This window comes from Phoenix dactylifera, chromosome 11 (assembly GCF_009389715.1).
Source record: "Phoenix dactylifera cultivar Barhee BC4 chromosome 11, palm_55x_up_171113_PBpolish2nd_filt_p, whole genome shotgun sequence".
Classification (NCBI taxonomy): Eukaryota; Viridiplantae; Streptophyta; class Magnoliopsida; order Arecales; family Arecaceae; genus Phoenix; species Phoenix dactylifera.
Window position 1 is genome coordinate 23,963,518 of NC_052402.1, and position 21,654 is coordinate 23,985,171.

Here is a 21,654-nt window from a genome sequence, read left to right on the forward strand (position 1 = left end):
ACTGCCAACAGCTCGCCCAAACAAGGCCTAAGTCGTCTAAGAGTTGAGCCGGTTCTGCCTCTGGTTTCACCTTACTATGCACTCCGTTGAAATTTTTTATATCATGAAAGTTCCACCCCCTTGTCTCATGTAAACTTCCCCCAAACTTGAACCTGCTCCCCAAAATCCCAGCTAATGGATCCGCTCCCAATTATTTCGATACCGACTGATGGAAGGCAATAAAAAAATGGGACCTCCTAAAATACTTGTCCGAGAACCTAGAAATTAAAAAAAAAAACCTTGCACCTCGGAATATATATATATATAAACATCAAACCCTCCTCACCTTTTACACTGATAGATGGAAAGGGGGCATAAAAAGAGAGTATAAAGAAGGCAACCCCCTTCCCCTCTCTCTATCTCCGTGTGTCTGTATGTGCGACATCGTCTCAGTCTTTTGATTCTTTCTTTCCTTCCTTCTTTCCCCTTCGCTCTGGAGTCTTAATAATTTATAGGGCGAAGCGCCCGTGAGAGGAGGCGAGCTCTCGGTCTCGCCTGGGATCTGCTCGAAGATCTCAGTTTGTGAGGAAACCCTAACCCCAGAATCGGGTCGGGGGTTTTCTCCGACCTATGAATATTTCTTTCTCGATCTTCATCGTCTTTCGGATTCGTTCGCTTACGGTTTCGAGTGTTAGGGTTTTAGTAGCGGGGGATAGATGAGGGGGCTGGATGGGGAGGGTGGGGTTTCCGAAAACCCTAACCCTGATGGCGATCTCAGAGGTGGTGCCGCAGGTGAGCTTGTGATCCATTTCTCGTTCATTTTTTGGATGGAATTTTTGATTTTTTCTCTTGTCGGTGTTGATCTTTTGATCTGACATCTTGCTGTGGTTCGATGAATTTTATTGTTTAGTTGAGTTTTTGATGAGAAAAGTTGCTTTTCTTTGCGTGTGTTTTGAGGGATTTCGTGTTAGGGGCTTACAGGGTTCAGATGACTTCTTGCAAGACTGTGTAGCTGTCGAATTTGGGATTATTCCGGTGATTGGAGATTTATGATATTATTGCTCCATCTCTAGAATTTTTGGTGTTTCCTTTTGTTTTTTCTTTTCTGGCCGAGTCAGAATATTATTGGGTCTTTGAATGTGTTGTTGATCTTGAGGACAATATGTGCAATGGCCGCACTTTTCAATTCGTTGTTCTTACTGGCGTTGTGTTGCGGGACAACAGAATCCGGGGTGTTTTTTTTTTTTTTTTTTAACTATGTGACTATCTCATCGTGGCATCTGGGTCCGTTTTGACAGCTCAAGCTTGATTTGTTGTTCTCTATTTCATCATTCTGTTTCTTTATAGTTGTTGTGCATTTGGATTGGTACTTTGCTTTCAGTGCCTTGTGAAACTTGTTTTTAGGTATTGGTTTATATTACGTTTCCTTGTGTTTTATCATTTAAGTCACCTATATTATGGTCTTGTTTTCTGGTTTCTAATCATCTTTAGCCCCTGAATTATGATGCGACATTGATCACTATGTGTCTGGGGTAAGTGTCTCTGTATGCATTTCATGAAATCTATTCTATGTGTAATTTGTAGTTTCATATTGACTGATGGAATTCACCATCTGGATGTGTGGGTGTGCTTCTTTTCATATGCTTGGATTTGCTAACTAGGTTATGTTTTTTCAGATGTAATTTATTAATAGGCCCTTTTTCTCTCTGCAGATAATGCTCGCTTTGATGCCTCACAGTATGCATTCTTTGGCAAGGGGGTCCTGGAGGAAGTTGAATTAGGGGGTTTAGAAGATGGTGTCGATGATCGTGATGCTGGATTTATCGGTCTTGATGATGAGGAATACCGTTTTAGTTCTATGGGAGATAGAGGAGAGGTGATTTAGGTTATTTTACAGGATATGCACAAGTATCTTGATGTTGAATTGGTTAATGTCTGCAAATTACTTTACCATGTGTATCCTTGATGATGGAGGGCACATGGAGTAAACTGTCATCCATTGTAAAATTGCACATGCAGCAAATGCCTTTGAGTTTTTTTTTTTTTTGGTTGTTGTTGTTGTTTTAGTTATATGTGAAGTGCTATATCTTTATTTTTTGACCTAATACAACCTGTTCATCTTTTAATATTTTCAGGGACGTACATCTAGTTTCTTTTGAAGCTATTTTTATAAATTTATTTGTCCTTATATTTATTCTATAGTTCACCAGCCTTATGCTAGGTGACAAATTTACACCTGCTTTTGAGTCTAATCATCACTATAAATAAATCCTCTATCATTGAAGTTGTTTATCCTGAGTTGTTAGAATCAGTAAGATTGGGCGTGCCTATGCTTTATATATATTTTCTGTAAATTTTTTTTGCCTTAGTCGTGGTTCCATGCTCTAAGTGTTTATTATGTGCCATGTGCCCGTTTCTTACTGGTTTTGCTGTCTTAGTATGAGATACGCATTCTGTGAGGGGCTGGGCCAGAATTCTAAATACATACTTTTCTGTTATATTTACAGGTTGAAGGTTTGGGGTGTCTATCTGATGTAGATGATCTTACGAGCACTTTTGCAAAGGTTGGTTTTTTCCATATATCTGCTTGATTACCTGCAACTGTGGGGTTCATGCGCAAATCTGGTTATCTATAGAGAGTTTTTCTTCATCAAGTATACTTATGGTTGTCATTGTTATTTTCTGCCATGATGATTTTTTTTTAAATAACCATCCTGTAGAAAGTTTTAAGCAAGCTCATGTGGTTTATCTCCTGTTTTACACGTCATCATTCATTAGGTAATAAGAGTCTCTTATAGTTCTTCATATATCTCATCATGCTATATATCTTGAATATATTCATGAGCTCATATATGGCTAGCTTTAGAATTTATTTCCTCTTTCCATACTAACATTTTCTAGGGTAGTCCTGCAAGCAATTGGGAAATGTACTCAACAATATGGTTCAGTGCAGCAGGCTACAACCAGTGATGCCGTTTCGATAGCTTGGTGCTTAGCCATTTGCTTAGGATTGACTGCTTTAGTATTTTTTTAATACATGGATTTAATGTGAACCTTTCTTTAATGTTTGCCTACATTCAACCAACATCTTTATCTTGTTATATCAAGGTTCACCATCTCAGTACCAGACCTCATATCGGTACCATCTTATTACAGTATTGGTATATGGTACGGTATGAGACAATGAGACGTATTGAGTGTTGGTATGGTACGAGACTGCGTACTGGTTCAGTACTGGTACAATATGATATATTCGGTATGGTACAATATTAACCGGTATGGCAAATTTTGTACCTATATATTGCTAGTGGTTCAGGTTATTTTTCATTGTTCTCATCGCTTGTGAATAGGTTGAGGAGAAGCGGCTCACTTAGGCTAAAACAATTGCATAGTTGGCCCGAGCTAGTCCAATTTATACAGTCAAGCATGGCCGGTTAGGCATTATGAGGGACAATTGTGTCCATGTCCATGGCTTATTGCTAGATAGGCCATATCATAGAGTTGAATGATATGTATTTGTTTTCTTTCAAATATTATGAAACATGTATATTTTTCTTTATTAGTTAAATAATCAAATCTTAGACATGACTTATTTAGTTGTTCCCTCCAACTTTTTGTTGATTATTCATCATTTGGTAGAAGTGATTGTTCCATTAGATTGGATATTATTGTTGTGTTGTTCGTTGGGGGAACTTGTCAATGTTTGTTGGGGGTTTCTTCCATTTGATAGAAGTGATTCTTCCATTAGATTTTCTACATTTCTCGTGTGATTTTTATTAGTGGAAATTTGGGTTATTGGATGTATTGCAATTCTTGATAGTTCAAGATTTTTCATATTTTTTGAATTTACTAATTATTATGTTGCAATACGAGGTGCTTGGTTGTGCGCTAAAACTTCAAAAGGACCTGATATCATGAAATTGAAACTTTGGAGTAGAATTGTCCAAATTCATGGTTTTTGCTCCTAAGTTATGTTCAGTTTTCTCAATTTTTGTAATACTTCTTTTAACAGCCAGAGACCACCTGAAGAGTCTCAATTTTCTAAATTTAAAAAATTTCAAATTTATGAAAAGAGTAAAATCATGATTTTAGAATACAAAAACTTCTAATTGCAGCCTTAATTTCTGGTTATATTTACATATTTGAGTTTTTAATAGTTTTAAATAAGATTTAGCTACATATCCATTTAACTGCTCACATAGGCATCATGCAATTGCCTACATTAGTCAATCACTTGTTACAACTTAATCACAATTGAGATCTACTCAAAAAGTATTTGAAATTTGGAATTATCTAGTTAATGTATTCTTTATTTACCCTATTAAAGACATGCTATCAGACCCATGGCCATCAAGCCTTGTCTTCTAGTTATCTTATTGCACACTTTTCTAAATTCTCTGTTGTATGTTTCTTCCAAGCATATCTATACCATTTGAGTTGGTTCTCCACTAGTTTTTACTAATGGGTGCCATGTACATGCCTCCATTGATGTACTCATTTTTCATTTGAGCTTCCTAGTTTTACCGCACATCCATTTCAACATTCTCATTTTCGAAATGTCAATTCTTTTTGCTTGGACCCATTTGATCGCTTAACACTTTGAATTATATGACATTTTGGGTCTTATTGTTATTTATAGGAAAGTTCCCATATGTTTCTTTTCTCTCTCTTTTTTCAATACTTTTGTTCTATATAATAAGTTTAAGATATTGAGAATAATCTTATTTTGGTTTTTCTTGGCTACACTTTGTGGGGGTTGTGATTCCATTTTAAATTTTCAATGAAATTGTATTTCATGTGCTTTTATAGGATAATATTGATCAATGATGAGGATTCTGTTTTGATGAAATTGACCACTGACCAAGTGTACTCCTGCGATGTTGCTTGCATGCTCTGTTAGTGGCTTAGTTGATCAATTCATGTAGGCTTCAGGAGTGCATACTGTGATTCATTTCATTGAGGACTTTTGCTATTCCAGTGTTAATTTAAATTTGAATTTCTACGAATTTAATGAACATGCATAAGTTATGAGTGCTGGTACTCAAGTGTTTCGGACTGCTTAGGTAGTTATGCAACTGCAGAACTCATCAGAAATAAATCTTTCTAGGGAAGAAGTTAATGATGCGACTTGGGATTAGTTTGGACGTTGAAGTTCCTCCCAGATGGTGACAATGATTCCAAACATATTTTAATGTCATTCCTCCTAGGTTCAGAAGCTTTGAACTATTTGATTTCTATTGCTGTTATGAGGCTTCAATCAGTTATTTTAAGGAATTATTCAGTTGGAAAAATGCTGAATAAGCACAATTGTCAACGTAGTTTTTATTGGAAAATTCTCAATGCCTCTCCACCATGAGGCTTTCTGGTTTGAAAAAGATTGGCACACTCTTTGTCCTATACTTGTTCATATATCCGAGCCTTGGAAAACTTTCTTGAATTCAACAATTTATTTACAATCTTTTTTTTTTCTAGTTTTTAGCACTATTTTTGAAAACAGTATTCTCTGAAACTTGGAGAAGTTGTCAACTTTTTACATCCAATTTTGAAGTGTATCTGAAGCTGCACTCTTGCTAGGTGGTTTTGCTATGTATCACTCATCTGTCAGACATGGTACACCACTTGACATTATTTTATTATAGTGACCTTCATTACACCATGTACGCTTGTGAAATGGCAGGTCATCGACTGAGAGACTTTAATTATAGAAACTTACTAGTGCATATACTAATCAGTTGAATTTTTAATATCATTTCTATGAACAACTGAAAAACTTCAGTGTTTTATTCTTTTTTCATTTCTGTTGTACAGGCCAATAAGCTTGCTATATGCATTTAGCAATTCTGCTGCATGTGTGATACTGTTATTATCTTTTTTATGTTTAACATATTCTAACCAGGACTCTAACCAGGACTGGATTTCTAGTGAACTGTTCTATACTAAAGTTTTTCATCTTGTTGCCAGTTGAACAGAACAATTAGTGACCCAAGGAGTGCTGGGGTTATTGGTGATAGAGGATCTTTTTCTAGAGAAAGTGAGTAATCTTGTTGCACGGACTCTTTATATTCAATTAAGCATATTTATAGCAGCAGAATTGGTCTGTGAAACCTGTAGCTAGGCCTGATGGGAATTTCAATATTGTTCTTTATTTTTGTTGGATGTTGCCAAAACCATCTTGAGATATAATTTCTAAAATTTAGATTATCATTCTAATTTTTGTGAGTGTGGTAGACTGGTAGTGCATTCAACCTATATTAGTTGATTATGATACCATATTTTCAGGGAAACTTCATCAAAAAGGTTGTATGAGAATTTTTCTGTGCAAAAACATCATAGTTCTTTATAGTGCAAAAGAGACGAACCCTTTCAATTGTAGAATATAAATTTGAATGCATGTATGGTTCCATGCTAAAAATTTACTTTTTGGGTGCCATAAATTTTGCTGAACTTTACAGGTTTCTCAGGGATATATCATGCTGATTGTTTCTATAATATTTTTTTCCAGAATATCTATCATAAAGATATCAACATGATGCCATGTGAACGATGTGTTGCCATTGCTAGTGGAATAAAAGGAAACCCTGCTACGATAATGATGTTTGAAAAGTGGGGTGGAGGTGGGAAGGCTGGGGGAGGTGCAGGGAAGGGGCTTCGCATGTGTGTTATATGAAAAACTGTTAGGAAAGTTGGGTTAGGTCAATTACCAGTGAAGTATTGTTGGAATAAGTCTCAATGGTCTGAAACCAATTGTAAACAAGTTTAGAACCCAAAGGAAGGCACAAGAAGAATGATGTCTAGGAACGTGGAAGGGGTGGTGGGCTATCATATTAGCATTCCAAAATTTTTAGTACAAAAGAACCAAATCATGCTTTTTCAACTTTTATTTAAATCTCTGCTCTGTAAGCTAGAACATAAAATAATCTATCTATGTATTACACCTTAGATAATCTTATAATTCCTAATTATGTTTTCAGAAAGCATAGCTCATAAGTTATATGAATTTTTTGTCAAATTTAGGTCTCTTCATCCTCATAGATTTTTAGTTACAAGTCAATTTTAACATGGCATGGGGATTATCAACTGGTAAATGACCCTGTGGTCACACCTTTCCTGCAATTGGAGGTCATAGGTTTGGAACTTGGGAGGTGCATCCCTAAGCATTTTGACCTGTATAAGTACACAGTGTGGGTCTTCCATCCCACTCTCTCTCTCCCTCCTCCCACTCTCTCAAGAAAAGAAGTTTCTAAAATATGCTCAACTATTACATTGGGTTAGCCTTCTTTGTATGTACAGCCTAATTCGTTGTTCAGTTACATTATACTATCAGAAAACCTGTCACTTGATATGATTCTCATTTTGGACTCTCAGCATAAAGAACTGAACGTGCTTTTCATTTCTTTCTATATTATTAGATAAAGTATCAAGTACTGATTGGAGTTTTGGGGAAAAAACGATACTGAATCTCTTCAGTCTGTGAGGGCAACAATGAGAATATAAATTTCCTTCTTCATTTACTCCATATTGAAATACTCTCAGCATAATTAAAAATGTATGCTTTGATCTACTTGGATCTATGAGTTGGTAACCAAAAATTCTTAGTTTACGAGCATCCACTATCCTGCAATGAGAATCTTATAGCAAGAAATGCCCCGTCTTCATGACTGGGCCCTTTTTTGGAGTTCTGTTATCCTTATGGAGCCAAGAACATGTCTATTACCCTTTTCTAAACTTTGTACAGGCATTGAAACAATCACTTCATTGAACACAATTTTGAATGGGTACAGGATTGATTTTGTTATACAGAAGTTTGTGAGACATTCATTTTGCCTTTTTGAGTTACATGGCTGTCAAACAATTGAACAACTGTTCATCACTCTTATTTGCAAGGAGTTCAGATGATTTTAAGCCTTCAATCAGACTGTTAAATAGTTTGTCAACTAGAAGCTTTATAAAATTTAGATAAAAGCGACTTTTCATGTAGCATAGAACTAATTAGTAAACTCAGTAATTTCACAAACTGATAGGTACTTTTAGATCAATATGGGGCATCACATTACTTTGAACTATAGAAGTAAATGGGGGATTATATATAAGAAATGTTATAGGAATACAGAAGAACAGTTTTGTGATGGAAGGAGTGCGTACCTTTCAGTCTTATGGTTTATTAGAATGAGCAGCTTATTGTTAAAACAGAGTTGATGCACGGATGGCACGAAACAAGAGAAAAAACTGAATTATTACTTGTCAGATGGTATATTAGGTGCTGTTTTTGTTAACTAGAATAACAATAATAAATCTTAAAAATTGAACACAGTAGAGAAAGAACAAGGAGAAAAAGGAAAGGAAAGGGATTAAATGAGAGTCTTGGGAGGGAACAAGCGCATTTAGCAGTTTTCTTAGTTCTATTCAAAATAGTTTCTTATTGATAGAAGAAAAAACTAGGTCAAGCATAGGTAGGGAAATGCTCTTTTTTCTCACTTCTTGCAGATTGGAAATAAATTTTAGATGAAATAGAAACACAAAATATCAATTATTTCATGTTACATGGTAAATTAGGTATTAATATTAATACTTAATAATTAGATTAATAAGCAAACATTTAAACAATTGCATGCATTGAGTTCTCAAAGCAATTGCAAAACCATCATTTAAGTGATTAAGCATATCAGATGATTGTTTTGATGTGTAAACCAATGCGCAAATAGATTACTAATTGGACTAAATGTCTGCTTAATATGTACATGCGTAGTGAAATGACTCAGCACCTAATATCTTCTTAAAGGGCTATTTAAACTCTTAAGCTGACATTCCTGATAACCTCGCTAAGAAACAAGTTTCACTTGTTCAAAAAGAGTCATGTGCAGGTTCGGTGCACGTATAGAATTGAAAATATAAGTGCATGCGAATAAAAGAAGCTTTTGTATTTGATTACCACGACTTCAATCTTTTGAATGATCCCCACTGTAAAATGTTCCTTGTATTTGAGACTTATAAATTATGCTATGCTCAACTGGTGGAACTTTCTGTTTCTTTAGAATCCAGACCCAAATGTTATTGGTTGAGCTGCCAAACCATGGAACTCTTTTATTTTCTTTTAATATGTAAAAGAAAAGTCAGGCCCAAATTCAAAAAGGGCTTCCAGATGCCATAATGTAACAATGCAATGAAAGTGCAAATTGTATTCGATGTTTAATCTGCGAGCTTCATGTTCATCTTGTTTGAAATTGTCCAAACTTCAGTGAAAGGTGCCAAACAACACATTTCAAATGAAGCATATTATGTCTGAATGAACCATGCATTCAAAATCATTATTAGAATCAACAAATTATGCTGTTGAAACTTTGTATACAATACACATAATTTTTAGGCACGCGAAATAACTTGTAGCTTCCTAAATCTCCTTATGTTGATGTAAAATTTTCATTATGAGACGAAGATGCTGAAACTTTTTTTTCTTTAGTCACTCCAGGTATATAAAAAACTGCAGTCATCTTTAGTCTTTCATGTAATATATGGCGTTTTACGTACGTAAACCGCTCAAATGTGTGTCTTTGCTGTACTCTGATCTTGTAATTTTACTTGATTCAGCCTGACCTACCCAGGTTCTAGTCAAGTTTATGGAAATTTATCTTCACCAAATCATTCTAACATTGAATATCAAGCAGGCTGATTTTGCTTTCAAGCCTTCAACTATCATTGTTTGTTTCTAGATATAGGATTTTGTGATTCAATTGATCTAGATCAGGTTTGGGTTGCTACATTAAATCTCGGTTTCCCTCATGGGCTTCTTTGTTTTTCCTGTAACACCCAACACAAGTGAAGGGAAAGAAAACCTACTAATAAATCTTGCAGTCCAAAGCATTATTTGCAGTACCTTAGGTAGGGGCTATGTCGATGCAGTAAATATCCGTGTTTTTCCTAACTTTCTTGATGAACATGTAATACCTTATGGTCCGCTCAATGCTCAGGCAACAAGCCTATAAAAAAATGCTATTTTTGTTTTTTCAGCATTTTAGATGTTGTGGACATGATCGAGGTGTGCATTCTCAATTCAAATGGCCTGTCTTTCCTATTACATTGATATGCCATGTGGCATTGTCCAGTTGATCCATTGTTACAGAAAGTCAATTTTTGGATTCTTAAGCATAAATTGTTACTAGTGCCTTGTTTTTCAGTTATGTTTAATTATTATCCATCAATACTAGCAGTCTATATAATTTATTTTTGTTTTTTTGATAACTAGTCCCTGCCCCTTAGGACTTTCTTTGTTTGTAGCCATGGTCTGCTGAACCGACCGGTACGGTACGACTATTAAAATCGGTCGGTTTATGGCTGTCGGCACCGGTACGGTATGGCTATTGAAATCGGTCGGATTGGGTCGGAATCGATCAGTTCATGGCTTGTGTCGGTGCGAACCGGCTCGGTACCGTACCGGTGCGAACCAAGCCGGTACGCACTGGTACGGGGTGTTCTTCACGGGAGAGCGCGTGGCTAAAGCCACGCGCTAAGTGCCACGTGCTGTGGCACTTTTGGTACGATATCGGTTCGGCTCGGTTCGGTACCGGTACCATACCGGTATGGAACGGGTATTGGACCGCACCGGTACAGTCGGTATGGCGAACCTTATTTGTAGCTCAAATTTGGAGTACAATGCTGCTTTAGTTTAACTGATTAGCATATTTAAAATTTTATGTTGCATGATCTGAATCTTGTGATCTAGATGAAAATGGTGCTAATGAATCCAATTCTCATCGTGGGATCAGGTCTGGGCACGATCATAAATTTTGAATCCATATTATAGACTATGCAGTCCTCGGTATAATAGGGTCCAACTTCATCTTGTTATTTATATATCAAATTATGCTCCAGTCCAATTTTTGTAATTTGTCTGAGGATTTTTTTTAGAATTACTTATCTATCACTATTAAGCCTCATGCACACAAATTACAAGGCTGTAAGTGACTGTGACTTGAAAAAGAAATAGAGTTTATGTTAAGGTTTCAAATATTGTTGGAATGGGATGGTACAAATGATACCCTACCATTCCAACAGGTTTCTGGCACTGGTACATGGTTTGTCGGTATGGGATGCAGTCCTGTACCATGTTAGTGCCCAGTACCAGTTCTGACAATTTTTGGACTAGATCCAATGCTGGTATTTGATATGTTTTATATTTATAAAATTTTTGAAAGAAATCTGAAGAGAATCTTATGATCTGTGATCTGATCCAGTCTATCCTTTATGATTTATGAGTGGATCCTAATCCTAACAACATTGCTGATTAACACTATCGCATCATGAATAGCACAGAGTATGAGATACTAGCATATGGCTGGTTGTTGATTCAACCTTGCTAGAACATGCAGACACCTTCATTTTTTAAAGTCTTGACGCCCATGTGCCAGGTTGAGTCATGACTAAATTTTGAGGATGGAACTCTTATATTGGCATTTATATTTTGGAGGTTGTAAATTTAAATGAGTTAATAAAAGCATAATATTATTGTGGGAATGAGGGGATAAGTCGAGACCTATAATTGTGGGTTGCGTGCCTTAAAGCAACGAGGAAGAAGAATAGTTTATTGTAACTAGCATGAAAAGCTTTAGATATCAAACTTGGCAAGTCCAAGCATGTGCTTAGGATGAAACAGCTAGAAGACCATGTGGGATGTCATAAGTTTTTTTCAGTCAGGTGTATGAAACCTGAAAATCTAAAAGCTAAATCCAATAAAATGAGAGGAAATACCACCTGAAGTTAGAGTTTGATGGCATTGATGTAATAGTTATCAACATCTTACTGGAGTTTTGTTTGCCTTAGAAAGGGTGAAGAATCATAGGATATGCATTTGTGTAGTTTACTAGTGGCAGTAGTAGGGGAGCTATCGGGTTGGATGCAGGTAACACCTAACCTGGACCCAGATCCATTCGGCAGTCTGGATGTACAATTTGAGCCAAATCCTGCCCATCAATCAAATGCATCAAGTCGGTATGGGTAATGAACAGGTCTACGTGAAAAACTAGAGGGAGTGAGGAAAAATGAGATGAGGATAGTCTGATGCCTGAATATGGGATGCACTGATGGGGCCTTTAGTTAGGAGGCAAAATGAGAGGCCAAGAGGCAGTATGAGAGGCAAACTTAAATTCGGTTATATGCTTTATAAAATACTAAGAATTGTAAGAGTAAAATCATGTACTGTAATCATAAATACGACGTAAATAATTGTGTCTGGGTTGGATTGGGTATGTTTTTACTAGACATGGGCCTTGGACCTGGAATCTTTTTTAGGGCTATCCTTGAACCTGTATCCAACCCAAATCTACATGTCTGAATCAAGTTTGAGTCCAGTTTTGCGGGTAGTGTGACAGCCCTTGGCGCAAGATGCTGGTAGAGCCATATCACTCTTTCTTGGAAAATTTGAGCATTACCAATGAATATTTGATTAATTATAATTAGTGGCAACCTGTGGGATGAAGAAAGCTGAATAATTTACAAATTAATACAATTAAGCTGCCCATTATATGCAAATAGTTTAGTTAATAATAAGATAAAATTTCCTAACATGAGTTATTGTGTGCAAATTCTGGATATACCGATTATATGAATTAATAAGTTAGTATATCCATTCCTAATCCAAATATTGCAAGCTTCTTGAATCTTTAAGCACCAGAAATATTCAAATGTAATTGACTGCTTTCTCTATCTTTGCCCCAGTATAGCTGTTGTTGATCCAGTACAAATAGCTTCCCTTGCACCTATATGTTAATTTCACTTTAGGCGGTACAATCATATGTCATCTTATGTGTGTGTGAGTACATGTGTATATACATATATACATGTATCTGCATGTACTATATACGTAAGTATTGTATGTGTGTTGATACACATTTTTGAAGTTTAAAATATATTGTAAATGATGTATATTTGAAAGAAGATATTAATGTGTTGATGACATTCAAGCCATGCATATTGAAATTGCGTGAGTTTTGGTTAGTCTAAAACTAAAAGTCAGACAGCTGCTATGGTCTATGTCAGATATCAGTATGATCAGGCCCAATCTCCTTATGCTCATTTCATTATAGTTACTTTGGATACCTGTGACTGTGAGGTCCTGTGGTTGCATGTTATTTGTCGATAATGTTTTTGTTTATATGCTCAACTGATATTATTGTAGTAAGCTCTGAAGACAGAAGTTGAAAATTATTTGATTCAAGTTTTATCAAAGTTTCAGTTGGTTGGATGAAAGGAATTTTCTTGCATAATTTTTCCATACTCCAAGAAAAATTAGAAGGCAATGCCAAGGCTTACTTGGTTTGTAGTATGTAAAAGTAGAGTTGGTCTGCATACACAACTGGTTTAGTATATTTTGTTGAGGTGAATGTAGTAATGTTAGGATGAATGCTATTAAAAATGAATATATTAGGAGATCCTTACAATGCTGAGCTGGTGATATGGTAGGATTATGTAAATGATGTCAAATTGTTTCATATCTTGACTTTGGATATTTAGAAAGAGAATGGTTTAGCCTAAGAAAATCTAGATAGGAGCCGATAATATTGAACAACATATTACAAATGGGTAGAAGTATTTTTGTTTCTTTTCATTAACTTTGCTGAAGCTTATTTTAGAGTTTTGGTAAAGGAATCTTTGTGGGTATTGATGGAGATTTTATCCATTTGTTGATATTGGTAATGTTATATGCTGCATTATGGTGTTGTAAAAACCCAAAACTACTTTCTACTGCTCAAGAAGCAAATAGTTAGTTGGATGCAAGTGCGGAAGTTGTGTGGTGTGTCAATACGGCATGGGCTGGCACTTTACAACATAGTGGAACTAGCATGCAAAAAATAGCATGGGCAATCAGTGGAACTAGCATGCAACAAATAGCATAGGCAATCAGTTTTTCTTGTTTGTTCGGTTAAGAGTTGTTTCTTGCTTAAATTAGCGTTTCATTGTCCTATTATTGTGCCATGCAATCTAGAATGGGGATACACGTGCATATCGAATACTGAACAATGTGTCATTTTAGACAATATGACATCCAAACAAGACACTACTATTACTACAGCAAATCTTTGACAAAATAAACAATCATCATTCATAATCTCCTGGGGGAAAACTATCATGCATTCATATTGAAGAGTTGTGTGTTGAACGTCATAGTAGGTGAAAATTTTTTGGAGACTTAAGATACAAAATATCCTGCCAGTTCATTTGGTATTGACAATGTTTGAATTTAGTGAAATTTAATAGCTTTATGTTTGAGAAACTCTATAGCAATTAAAAGATGCTATCATGACACATTCCCGTGAATTAAAAGTTGTGTTCTTTAATTGGAAAGCTGATCATATTTTTTGATGGAATTTGAATTTTAAATTATTCTAAATTTAAGTGGGATGTAGTTTTAAGGTTTATTTTCATCTTTTAAGGTGTTGAATCATAGCATGTTGTTCATTGCCAACAACCCTCCTTCAGGTTATGAAATGGTGAAAATAGTAGCAATATTTCTTGAATCTTTTTCGCTTGGCATCTGTTGGTACTGAGATGGTACTGAGTTGTGTTTGATATGGGTTGGCATAAAGTGGTGCCAAGAGGTTTGCTTGGTTCTTAGTGTTGACCCCATGCATAGTGCTGACATTGGCCGCCCATGGTACATTCCTCCTAGAACAGACTGATAATCCTTTCTTTGTTGTGTTTTGCCTAGTAATAAAATTATCTGACTTGTGAAATTGTTTGATTTTTCTTGAGTTTTTCTCAAAATATTATTTTCCAATTTCATACTAATTTCATAAAAATGTCACTTTTTATCTATTTTTTTGTTGAATTAATAGATTCTCACAACTTCAGTAAATATGTCATTGATTGTTGTGGAACTTCAATGATTTATCCTCTTCTTTCTTCTGTGCTTCCAATATTGTTTCATCCATTTTTTTTACCCATTAGTTTTTGTTCTTGGGTATTTTCTCATTATTCTTTCAAATTCTTATTGGATTACGACTTTTTAAACCTTGGTGCCTTGATTCTTTTACTATGAAGTATATATGTTATAATTAGATTACTTTATATATGTATATATATAATTTTCACTCATATAATTGTATATTTGTGTCTGTGCATGCTAGAGTTGCTAATGGGCCAGGCTTGAGCCAGCCCATCATAAGTTCTTGCCTAGCTAGACCAAAAGAAGGCATGCCTGGCTCGACCCGTGTGTGAATTTTATTTTATTTTTGCTAGGCTCAAGTTAGGCCTCGCCTAGATTCGGTGTAGGGCCAAAACAACATTGCCTTTGTGATGAATTAAAATAAAATTCAATTGAAGACCACACCTCCAATCTTCCAACTGGAACCCTATTCTGTTATAGCTGACCTCAAACACGGTTGTCAGTCCTCTCCATATCTCGCCATTCATCACAGCCTCTCCTCTGCTACTCAATGTTCTCTTTTGCCTCTCATTGCATACCACTCTCCTCTGCTGCTTGCTGTGCACTACTCTTGTCTCATTTGCCACCGATCGCTCATCCTGTTCTCCTCTGCCAATCCCCTCCTATTGCTCTTCTCTTTTGCCACGTGCATCCAACAGTTCTTTTCCGTCATCATTTGATGTCTTCCATGTTGCCCTTCATCTCTAATAGCTAAGGTAGTAGTGGATGATGATAACTTGCATACTCTGAAGAGAAGAGAGGACAAAAGTAGGGGAAGGAATCAGGATGTTTGTATTAGGGCTTGACTGCTTCACTTTTTGATAATAGAAACCAAGAACAAGCTACAAGTTGGACTTGCTCAAATCAAGCTGGAAGGAAATACATGCCTGAAATTTGAGGTTCAAGCCCAGTCCATGGATTTAGCTCAGCCCAGCTGTAACAAGCTCTGTTCATCAGGCCTAGGGCCTGACCCTGTACCATAAGCAGCCCTAGTGTGCATGCGTGCACATAAACATATATAAAGATAGATATAACATCTCCACAAAATAAAAGTTAATAAATTTTTCATGCAATACTTATACAGGCTTATCTCTGAATAGGGTTTATGGTGAGATCTTTTTTTTTTTTGCATGATATTAATTTAAAGAACTAATATTGCAAAGTTTCTTCTGCTTCCCTCAAAACCAGTGGAGGAGATTACAAGGACTCTAAAAAAGGATGGGAATATAGGTGGATGCAACTATATTATGATCAGAATGGATGCATAAGTGGAGAGACATTTTAAGTGTTGTGGCATTGCTGTACATTTGTGACGTTCCAGGGACATTGGAATGCAGAATTTTCTGAAGCTTTTTTTTTTACACTTGTAAATGAGAGTGGGATAGTATGGATTAGGGGCTGACTGTTTGATCTTCAAGATTTAACCTATCTTTGGAAATTTGCAGTATGCTATATATGGTAACATTTTTGCTACTTCTTGAGAAGCGTAAGTCTTTGTGTGGTGTTTGTGATGAACAAATTTGACCCATATGACCTTGAAGGTCTTGAATTGGTGAATAGATGTACCATTTATCTGGTGAGGTGGTTCAAATGTCACCTATTATATTCTATCCCTTTGTGTCCTAAAATTGTAGAGTTTTATTTATTTATTGTTTGTCTGTTTGTTTTTACCTGCAAAAGAACTTTAATGAAGGCATGCTTGCAACCGAAAAGCTTGTAGTTGGATTTCTTCTAGTGAAAAAGGTTTTAACTGAGGATTGGCAAGTTGAAGTGAAAAATTCTTGATCGGGGTTGTGACCCCCCTTTTGGGTCATTTTTCTTTTCTATTCTGTGTCCATTTTCAGCATTCAAACCCATAAAGTTATTTTTAAAAAATCAGTAAAATTCTTGCAGAAAATAAGAGACCTTAAAGGTGTTTATCATATTGGTGGTAGTGGGTTTGGGGAAGAGGGAGGTCTTTTGTCTTATAATGTTGGTTAAGCGAACCTTTGTTATCTAGGAGAATAGCTCTTACAAATATCACGCAAAATCCATCTTTTAGGATTCTATATTGGGATTCTTGGATGCTTCATGGCACAAATAATATTCTATACCAAGTGAACATGCTTGCTACATATATATATACATGTATTTGCACATATTCCAGATCTACTCACGTTCAAGATTCACCATACTGGTGCGTACTGCTGCATACCAGGCATATGTATTGCACCGATACTGAATTGAGCCTCAGTATGGGGGCATACCGAATCTCGGTACACCAAACCGACCCGTACTACGTGTACCGATATTGTATCAGTATGGTACTGGTATGCAGCCCGGTACCCAGATTCTGAGCCTTGCTTTTGTTTGTGAAAAATTTTGGTTAATGATGCATCTGTTAAGATAAATTGTTTTCTTATGTTCTGCTGTCTTGTTGAATATTGTATGTTGTTTCTTCAGGTTCTTCAACTGCAGACTGGGGACAGGAGGCGGATTTTCCAAACTGGATTGATCAGAATATTTTAGATGCTGAAAATTATCAGGAGGGTAAACGATGGTGGTCACAGCCATATCCTTCATCATCTCGGCTTTCGGAATCTAAACCCCTGTACAGAACATCCTCATATCCTCAACAGCAACCACAACACTCCAGTGAACCAATTCTTGCACGTAAATCATCTTTCACATCCTACCCTCCACCTGGTGGACGATCTCAGATTTCACCAAACCTCACACGTCATGCAAGCATTCCATCTCTAACTGCTGGGCTTCAGATGACAACTTCAAATCTATCTCCTTTTTCTGGTCCTCAGCTTCATTTGGGAGGACTATCGCATGGGTTGCACTATGGTGGAAACATGCCTCAGTTTGCCTCTCCAGGCCTCTCAATTAATAGCCGGCTGCAGAATCACTGGTTGAATCAAGCTAGCGTTTTTGCAGGGGAACATCCAAATCTGCTGCCTAACTTCCTACAGCAACATTTGCCACAGCCAAATGGCTTAATGCCTTCACAGCTACTTTCGCAGCAGCAACAGCAGAGACTGCAACAGATCCAACCATCTCTGCCCCAATTTTCTCGCTTGCAGTCTCCGTTTTTCAACTCTCATCCTCCACAAATAAGGAATAAGCTTGATGCAGTTCTTAGTATGTCTGACTTGAGAGATCAGAGATCGAAACCATCACAAAGGGGAAAACAGAACATGCGATTTTCTAAACAATCTTCTGATGCCAGCAGCCAGAAGGCCGATAATGGGCTGCCACAGTTTAGGTCCAAGTATATGTCAGCTGAAGAGATCGAAAGCATTTTGAGAATGCAGCATGCTGCAACTCACAGCAATGATCCTTATATAGACGATTACTACCACCAAGCTTGTCTTGCAAAAAAGTCTGCTGGTTCAAGGCTGAAGCACCATTTATGCCCGACATTTATTAGGGATCTGCCATCTCGGGCACGAGCTAATAATGAGCCACATGCATTTCTTCAGGTTGATGCACTTGGAAAGGTTCCATTTTCTTCCATTCGTAGGCCTCGCCCTCTCCTTGAAGTTGATCCACCTTCAACCTCAGGAGATGGCATTCACGAACAGAAATCTTCAGTAAAGCCCCTTGAACAGGAGCCATTGCTGGCAGCTAGAATCACCATTGAAGATGGCCTTTGCCTCCTCCTTGATGTAGATGATGTTGACCGGATGTTACAATTTAGCCAACCACCAGATGGTGGCTTCCAACTGAGACGGAGGCGACAGGTCCTCCTGGAAGGCCTCGCAGCATCTCTTCAGCTTGTTGATCCACTTGGCCCAGGTAAAGGTGGACATTCTGTTGGGCTTGCTCCGAAAGATGATCTTGTGTTTCTTCGCCTAGCATCTCTGCCAAAGGGCCGGAAGCTCCTGTCACGTTACCTTCAGCTTCTTATTCCTGGAAGTGAGCTCTCTCGAATAGTCTGCATGGCCATTTTCCGGCACCTACGGTTTTTGTTTGGTGGTTTGCCATCAGATTCTAGTGCAGCAGAAACGACATTGAATCTTGCCAAGACTGTTTCTTCATGTGTGCACAATATGGAGTTAAGTGCACTCAGTGCTTGCCTTGCTGCTGTGGTTTGCTCATCCGAACAGCCACCTCTTCGCCCTCTTGGAAGTTCAGCTGGTGATGGAGCATCCATAATTATAAAATCTGTTCTTGACAGAGCAACAGAACTTTTGACAGAACCCCAGGCTGCAAGCAACTACAGCATGTCCAACCGAGCTCTTTGGCAAGCGTCGTTTGATGCCTTTTTTAGGCTTCTCACAAAGTACTGTCTGAGTAAATATGACAGTATAATGCAAATGTTGCTCATGCAGGCACCGAACACTTCAATTATTGGGTCTGAAGCAGCAAGGGCTATAAGCAGAGAGATGCCTGTGGAGCTGCTGCGTGCGAGCCTTCCTCATACAAATGAGCACCAGCGCAAGATGTTGCTTGATTTTGCTCAGAGATCCATGCCCATAACTGGTTTTAGTGCCCATGGAGGTGGCAGCGGTCCTGTAACCTCTGAGTCAGTTCCTGGCTAATGCAGCTGGAAAGATAACAGTTTAATAACAGCATGTTGTATGTTATTTATCCCTATATCATTTCTACATATCATGCATTCATGCCCCTCCAAAAACTGAAACATGGTGATGTCCCGCGAAACTTAAGCACATGAGGGTGTGAACATTTGTGGAAGTCAGGTAAAGTGCTCATAGCTTTTCTCTCCTTTTTAATAGGGTCATAATTAGTCCCTGCATGTATGTATTCTGTTAGTGCTTTGTGGGAGTTGTCTGGAAGTTTTCTTCTTCTGGGGAGCTTAATTTTGGTGCTCTTTATTGGAACTCCAGACAAATGTATTGGGAATAGAAGTTGTACAGGTTCTGTCACTGTTAGCCTTCCTTCATCTCTGTTCTTTTGAGAGATGGGAAGTGTGCACAAGGTAGTTCTTTTATTGCATGCTTTGGTTGGTGAGAGAGCTTCTCTTAGCTTGTGTAGCCTGGACCCATGGTTGCACTTGGCATCTACAAGGTTTGTTTTTTGTCCTTCCATTTTTCCTCATTCCATCTTATGAATGTAACTGCCAAACTTTTTTAAGTTCTGGATATTCAACTATGTTTTAGCATGGAAGCAACATGTATTGTTTCAAATTGCTTGTTCTGATTGGTTAGTGCTGTTCTGTGCTAACAATCAAGCAACTGGTTCCGTATTCATACTATTCATAATGGGAACCTGTAAGATCCGATTTTTATGAAGTACATGGTGGGTCGTTTGATGATGCACTGTGGATGAATATTTTTGTATTCAAAATCTAGATGTAGGTGCTGTATAATTTCGTTTCGTGAGGATAATATGTTTGTGAGCATATTGGTTAGCGAACACTTTTTGAAAATGTATATTAGAGTCGATAAATATCTGGCCATATCTGTCAAGTCACTGTGTCTGGAAAGTGCATTCAAAATTGTGAAGCACTAAGCTGATACTGGAAGTTTCAGCTAATGGTGGTAAAGATGATTGAATCCAGCAAGGATTGTTTTGATCATTAAGAGGTGTCCCCTCAATGGGGGGCTCGCTTCGTGTTTGGTTGGTTGTCCTTGATGATAACCGTTACCATGAGGTGTCGTAAAAGTTTGCCAAATATTAAATCGTCTGCTACGATGATTCGTCTTGAAAGGTGTGGTTGGATGTGTGTTTTGGATGGTAAGCACAAGACTGGCAAAAGATGTCCAGCCATTTCAAAAATTGTCGCCATTCTGGCATACTGAATATAATGTTTGGCCCCCCTGCTTCGTCGTATTGAGAACCTGCTTCACAAAATGACTCGTGAGAGGTAAGAGAATTTGCCATGCTGAATGATCCAGCATTGTTTACAGTTCAAACGTTTGCTGGGATTCAACTTCCGTGTCTTTCCAGCGGAGTGCTGAAGTTGGCTCAGGTTACATGGTGTACCAATGCCTTGTTTTTCATCTGGGTCTTTTTAAAAAAAAATTCAAGTTGCACAGTCTCTATCTCTCTGTACTTGCATTTGAAAGGACCCTGTCACTGGAAAGGGAAATATCAATTATTTAGAATGTTTTAAATTGCGAACTGTAGTGTAATGTGAGTATCTACGAGAGGATGTAAAAAATTTGTGGTAGCGTAAGTCCAAAGCCACAATAATTTGGCTTAATGGTAGATCGGATTTAATATACTTCCATAAAATTTAAGAAGAGAAGGTTCAAGTTTCTGAAAATAGAACTGCTTGGGTTTGTATATGTATATTTTTGGTAGAACGGCGGTGCATATGCGACGGGTGTGAATGCGGCCAACAAAATAAAAAAAAAAAAGGAGATCACGCAAGGGCTAAGGCACGGATATGTAATTCGTCCAAATAAAATCTCCGGAGTGGTGAGCCGCAAAAGAAGCAATTCAATCTGAAGCATCGTTTGCTTTTTTGTAGACATATATGGTTGGATAGGAGCCACACTCTCCTAGGATCCTGTCCCCAAACGTCGACCTAACGCTATGTCAGGGTACTTATTTTCTAGATCGGAAGTAGTTTAACGTTTTGCCAAGAAGTCAAAAATTTGCGGATGTCGTAGAGCAGCAATCTTCCTCTAGCAGCGCATCCCCGACCCGAACTCACTTGATTACCGTAGTCGAGTCCCCCTCAAGAAGAATGCAATGTGCACCCAACATTAGCCTCGCATAGATGATGCCCTCCCATGCAACTTTGAGCTCGGTGTTGACGACAGATGTGTCAAAAATCTGCCGATCCTCTGTCGTCACCAGTCTGG

At 37.5% G+C, this 21,654-nt stretch overlaps 1 protein-coding gene across 1 annotated transcript; it reads left to right on the forward strand.

Moving 5' to 3' along the window:
• The first annotated feature begins 323 nt into the window (after nt 1-323).
• Nucleotides 324-20,137, forward strand: LOC103705447 (protein PAT1 homolog 1-like). The gene is made up of 5 exons (XM_039131931.1): nt 324-771; nt 1,692-1,855; nt 2,487-2,543; nt 5,941-6,010; nt 17,336-20,137. The coding sequence occupies exons 1-5, from the start codon at nt 696-698 to the stop codon at nt 19,420-19,422; spliced, it is 2,454 nt and encodes an 817-aa protein (XP_038987859.1). The 5' UTR covers nt 324-695; the 3' UTR covers nt 19,423-20,137.
• The last annotated feature ends 1,517 nt before the right edge of the window (nt 20,138-21,654 follow it).